Source organism: Phaseolus vulgaris, chromosome 3 (assembly GCF_000499845.2).
Source record: "Phaseolus vulgaris cultivar G19833 chromosome 3, P. vulgaris v2.0, whole genome shotgun sequence".
Lineage (NCBI taxonomy): Eukaryota > Viridiplantae > Streptophyta > Magnoliopsida > Fabales > Fabaceae > Phaseolus > Phaseolus vulgaris.
This window is the reverse complement of record NC_023757.2, coordinates 39,471,202-39,477,699: the sequence shown is the minus strand read 5'-3', so window position 1 is coordinate 39,477,699 and position 6,498 is coordinate 39,471,202. Positions and strand designations below refer to the sequence as shown.

The following is a 6,498-nucleotide window of genomic DNA, read 5'->3' as shown; positions in this document are numbered from 1 at the left end:
AAATTAGACCAAAATTACATGCCTTGAAATTCGAGCCTTATTTTATAGAATTTGAGTCGATTATGAAATTAAAATTATTATTCATTGTTAAATTTAGAATTTTGTTACAATTTTATTCTTGAATTTTTTCATAAATTAAAAGAAATATATGTATTTAAAATATTATTAACTTAAATCCTAAATGAATTGTGATTGTTAAGTATATCGTCTCATAACCTCATACTTGTAGGAAAAGTGTATTATGTTTTAAATACATGTAATTTCACCGCCGTCTGCTCATTTTTTTTCTTTTAAAATATTTTATTTTAAACCTTTTATTTTTGTGGAAGAAACTCTCATCTTCTAACTCTTCGCAATTCTCGTCCACATCTCCATGAATTTCTTCTTTTGTAAGAAAATATGTGCAGCTTTTGCATTGAAGATTTTGCCGTAAAAATTTAAATAAAATGATTATCTCCACCAACAAGAAAAACAACACACTATCGTAAAACTACTACATCTTAAGAGTATTTTTAAAACAAATAAAAAGATACCTTTTATGGATGGACCTAGGTAATATTTATCCACTGATACACGATTCGTTGTTGGTAGTATCTTAAACCTTCGAAACTTTTTCTCTCGCTGTGTGCTCCGTCAGTCGGATACCTGCGATTACACTCTGACACTCAAGTCAGTGCTAGTATAGTGGGTGTATTCTCTTAGGATCTGAAGAACGTATCTTTTTCCTCTTTAGAAATTCTATTTATAGGTTGACTTGGACTTTCACTTATGTGAACTAGATAATCAGTTCACCAAAACGTATATAATGGTCCTCAGAATGTGTGTAATGACTTCCTGATATTATAAGAGTGTATCTTGAAGAATGTTTTTAACTTAGCAGTTAGAATTGATTCTTTACTATTAGAATTGATTTTTTACTATGCATTTGTTTATTATAAACGTAATTTTACTCGGTCGTCCGATCTGACTGATAAAAAAATACATTCAGAATATTAAGGTTAAATATGTCCAATAAACTTATAGCTCAAAATGCAACAAAACTCATAACTCACTGTTTCTTTATCATTCAGCAAAAGGCAAAAGAAGGTGAAACCATGGACCAAATAGAGTTTCAAATGTGACCACTGTCTAAAAGTTGTCTGCAACAAGAACAAGCAATTTCTGCTTCTAAATGATAGTAACATAGATATTTTGAATTATTTTCTCTATTCCTTAACCATCGATCAATTAAAACTCATTTTAGTATAATTTTGAATATATCTATTATAAAAAAAATAACAATCTTTGGCTAGCACTTATAGTTGTATGCGTGGCGCTCACAAGACAGAAAAAGAGTGAATGGCAAAAAATTTGGAAATTGGAAAATTATGATTTTAGAAAATGGAAAATAATGATTTTGGAAAAGGAAAGCGCACGCTGAGAACACACGACACACGATACCCACAAGTAGGGAAGGAAGCAAATTCCAAATTTCCTTTGATTATCTGTGCGAAACGAAACCTCATCCATGGCTTCTCTTCTCCGCTGCAACGGCCTCTCCCTCTCTCCCTTACCTCCGCAACCCACGCGCCACCCCAAATTCATTCTCCCCCCAACCCTAAACATCAAACCCCCAAAACCTTCACGCCACTTCACGGTGCGCGCCGAGGTTAAAGAGACCGCCGCAACCGCCACAACCTCCGACGAGAAGATCCGCGAAATCCTCCGCAATCGCGACTACGACAAGAAGTTCGGATTCAGCGTGGATATCGACTCCTTCTCGATCCCCAAAGGCCTGTCGAAAGAAACCATCCGTGTTATCTCATCCCTCAAAGAGGAACCGCAATGGATGCTGGAATTCCGCTTGAAGGCATTTGAGAAATTCCTCTCCATGAAACTCCCTACCTGGTCCGACAACACCTACCCTCCAATCGATTTCCAGAATATCTGCTACTACTCCGCTCCCAAGAAGAAACCCTCTCTGCAATCCCTCGACGAAGCCGATCCCGAACTCCTCCGCTACTTTGACAAGCTAGGCGTTCCTCTCAACGAGCAGAAGCGTCTCGCCAACGTCGCCGTCGACGCCGTCCTCGACAGCGTCTCCATCGCCACCACCCACCGCAAAACCCTCGAGAAGGCCGGCGTCATCTTCTGCTCCATCTCCGAGGCCATTAAGGAGTACCCTGAGTTAGTCCGCAAGTACTTAGGAAGGGTCGTGCCCTCCGATGACAACTACTACGCCGCGTTGAATTCCGCCGTCTTCAGCGACGGGTCGTTCTGCTACATCCCCAAAGACACCAAGTGCCCGATGCAGATCTCCACCTACTTCAGAATCAACGCGTTGGAAACGGGGCAGTTTGAGCGGACTTTGATCGTGGCCGACGACAGGAGCGCTGTGGAGTATCTGGAAGGGTGCACTGCGCCGTCTTATGACCGGAACCAGCTCCACGCGGCGGTGGTGGAGTTGTACTGTGGGGAGGGGGCGGAGATAAAGTACTCCACGGTGCAGAATTGGTACGCTGGGGATGAGAACGGGAAAGGTGGGGTTTACAATTTCGTGACGAAGAGAGGGGTGTGTGACGGGGCGCGGTCGAAGATATCGTGGACGCAGGTGGAGACGGGTTCTGCGATCACGTGGAAGTATCCAAGTGTTGTGTTGGAGGGGGATGATAGCGTTGGAGAGTTTTATTCTGTTGCTTTGACGAATAACTATCAGCAGGCTGATACGGGAACCAAGATGATACACAAAGGGAAGAACACAAGGAGTAGGATTATCTCCAAGGGTATATCGGTTGGACATTCCAGGAACTGTTATAGAGGGCTGGTTCAGGTTCTTTCCAAGGCGGACAATGCGCGAAACTCATCGCAGTGTGACTCCATGCTTATTGGGGACAATGCAGCTGCCAATACCTATCCTTACATCCAGGTGTGTACAGGCCTTTTTGCTTTTCTTGTGTGTTTTGTTTATCTTTCTGGAATGATTTTAGGTACTTTGTTTTGATAACCAAAGTGGTATTCTGTGATTTATGTAGCTGACTTTACCTACTGGAATAGGCTTTTGTTGTAGCTGTTGGTTGGAATCAGAGAAAATGTTTTTTTTTTTACATATAATAGGAAGGGGTGAATGCAAGAGGATAAACACTAGTCTAGAACTAAGGAAATCATTATTTTGGACTTAAGAATTTAAGATAGGATTCGGCCTAGATGGTATTAGTGTTTATACTAAGATTGTTGTTCAATCCATCGTATACCGTTAGCAGAACCCACACTAATGGTCTTGTGAAATGTCACATTCAAAAAATGTTGAATCCTCAATGAGAGGGATGTGCCGGAGATTTGATATAATCAAATTACAGTAGAGAGAGGTTTTGTAAGCCGAGTTTTGGTGTATCTCTTTGTTGTTGGTTTGAATATCAAACAACAGGTCATCGGTTTTTTTTGGAGTTATTCTTGTCTTTTTAAAAGCATTATTATGCAGTTTCCCTGCGTCACCTAACCCGCATTACTTCCCATTTTCTTTTCTTTCTTTATTTTCTCCCTGTTTCCATGTCTGCCGTGATACTTTTCTTTTGCTAAAGAAATCACCATTATTTTGCAGGTGAAAAATCCAACGGCAAGAATTGAACATGAAGCCAGTACATCCAAAATTGGAGAAGATCAACTGTTCTATTTTCAACAAAGGGGAATAGACTATGAAAAAGCAATGGCCGCAATGATCTCTGGATTTTGCCGTGATGTCTTTAATGAGCTTCCTGATGAATTTGGTTCTGAGGTGAACCAACTCATGAGCTTGAAGCTTGAGGGCTCAGTAGGTTAAACAGTTTGTTAAGCATATTATTTGGAATTTGCACGGGCCATTTGTTCTTGAAGTTGTACAAGGTCTTAGAGGTGTTGTATTCCGAAGGATGTGTACATGCTGTATATAGATGTTGTCTTCAAGTGTACCACAAAAGATCAAGCATTACCAATTTTCAACCTTAATAATAAGTAATCACTGTAATCCTATTATTTTGTTTGTGGATTCACTCTGGATTACCAGTTATTTAGTGGAATTCATTGTTTTAGAGGTATTGACAGTATCTGTTAGTATCATGGCTTCAGAAGGTACTGGTAGTACATAGTTACTTTAACGAGGAAAAGACATATCCATAAGAAGTTAATAATATCCCTTGTAATCTATTTCTAGTTTCAGAGCCTGACTGTTCCAGTGTTCAGCAATTCTGTCAAACCTTAATATCAGAACTAGTTCTAACAAATTATACACAAATACAAATAGGTAACAAGATGATACAATGGTAAAATCAAAATATTGGTGCCACCTCTGGCGTTAGCAAAATTCTAGTATAAATAACATAAAAATGCTCCTTACTATCAATTTGTTTACATCTAGTTGAACAATTTCTGGGTATTTATCTTTAAAGGACCGAACTGATGAGTTATGACAATGGTATCTTTTTGGAAGATCAAAATGGATGTTTACTGCTGTATTTAAAGTGATAAATACTAGAGATTATAGTTTCCATACACAGATAACAAGAAACCAATTTCGGTGGTCAAATCTGATTTTAATTATACAAGTGCAATCAATGTCGCCATAAAGACTTGCACTGTAGTGCCCCAAGATTTTTAGGGAAGAAACTATACAAAATATGTCTTATAAAAGTAAGGATAACATTTCCTTTTGTTTTTGTTCGTTAGGTTGAAATACGAATCCTAGTTAGGTTGGTGCTTCTTTTTCAGATATTTGGTAGAAATATTGTGCATTTGAATTCATTGGGATCAGGTCAATCTGTGTCGTTCTACGAGCAACACAATTTCAGGACCGGGTGTGGAAACTCGTCCATTTCGTTTTCTACATTCTTACTTCGCAGAAAACAAATTGTCATCATTTAATGCGTTCAATTTTTCTGACAAGGTAGCTTTAAGTGTCTCATTACTTAATAAAGTTTTACTTAAGCTCTTTCCCAGTGTTTTCTCATTTGAATTTAGTAGCAAATAGTTTTCCCCATTGTTGTTGAGGATGTTAAAGCAATAAGTAAAGATATCGAGAGAACTTATAGGCCATGAAAATGTAATTTAGCTTTGTAATGCTTTTGAGGATGACGATTCATATGTCTACATAGTTAGCGAGTAAGTTGCTATTGTTTGTACTCTTTTTTTTATACTGTTTCGTTATACTCACGATTTAAGTATCACTTAATTGCAACACACTCTGGATATATCTTTTGGGAGTTTATTTCTACTATTCCTTTATATAACATCTATGTTATTATTCCAGTGAACTTGGTGACAATTTACCTTCTTAGGTTCCTATTGATCTTGAATGTGGTTATGTTCTATCCCTGGTTAAGTGGCTTTTAGGGTTTATACGGTCCTTAAAATTCAGAACCAAGATTGCTAATGACCACACAAAAATTTGTGTTTAGCAATATATTTTTCTTCTACTGAAAAACTTTTACTCTTTTTGCCTTCATATTTATCAGGAAGGGTAATTGCAAAGTTTTATTTTCAAATCAACAAAAGAAAATTCGCCCTTAAAGGCTACTGACTTTGCCAAGATGGAGAAAACATATTAGAAATTAAGGACCTACGTGATGGTTGTCCCTCTTATTGAGGTAAAATAGATTATAATGGCTGGATTTGGATACTTCCATGTGCAATAATAGACACACTTTCTTCTCACCATTTGTTTAAATATTTTGTAGCCATGATTGGAGATGTTAAAATCAAATGTCTATTTTTGGATTTGTGAGTATCTTTCATTGGGATTTTATTATGCCTCCTAACACCCTTTTCTTATTTAATCCACCCTTCATTAATTCACCTTTACAGCACCCTAAACACACATTTAACCACAAACACTTACAAAGTTCTTCTTGCACCCGTCAAAGTTCTTCCTGCAACCATCAAATAGATAAAATGACAAAAATGACCCCATTTAATTTGACCTTATTCCGGAAAGTTCTATATATATTCTAAGAAAGTTATTCATATTCCAAGAAAGCTATTCTGGAAAACAAATTTCGGAATTTATTATACATATTCCAGAAATCTTATTCTGAAAAATATTTTCTGAAAATTTTGAAAAACATTATTTTTCAGAATACACTTATAAATTCTATTCTAAAAAGGATGTTCAGAAAATTTCTGAAAAAACTTATTCAGAAGTTATTTGAAAAAGGGATAAAATCGTATTTTTAAATATTGATGGGTGCAAAAAGAAATAGCCAACAAACAAAAGAAGATTCACTACTAACAAAAGATTTGAAAATTAGAGACACAAAAAATAACCTCAATTGTGAAACTCGTTGAATGATCAATCTTTCATTTTCAAACATTTTTTGTTACTTTTTTTATTTTTTTAATTAGTTTTTTTCTTTCTTTTATATTCCGCATTTCATTAAAAAGTATAAAAATGGCATATTATTTGAGCATGAAAATTTTAAGAATTGTGAATGCATTTCTCAAAAATTAATTTGAAGCGTGTCTTTCTTTATGATTAATGGATGTGAGTATTTT

The 6,498-nt window shown here is 36.5% G+C and overlaps 1 protein-coding gene across 1 annotated transcript; it reads left to right on the top strand.

Moving 5' to 3' along the window:
• Positions 1-1,276: 1,276 nt before the first annotated feature.
• Positions 1,277-4,049, top strand: LOC137807606 (iron-sulfur cluster assembly SufBD family protein ABCI8, chloroplastic). The gene is made up of 2 exons (XM_068608326.1): positions 1,277-2,905; positions 3,578-4,049. Exons 1-2 carry the CDS (start codon positions 1,508-1,510, stop codon positions 3,794-3,796), a joined length of 1,617 nt encoding a protein of 538 aa, XP_068464427.1. The 5' UTR covers positions 1,277-1,507; the 3' UTR covers positions 3,797-4,049.
• The last annotated feature ends 2,449 nt before the right edge of the window (positions 4,050-6,498 follow it).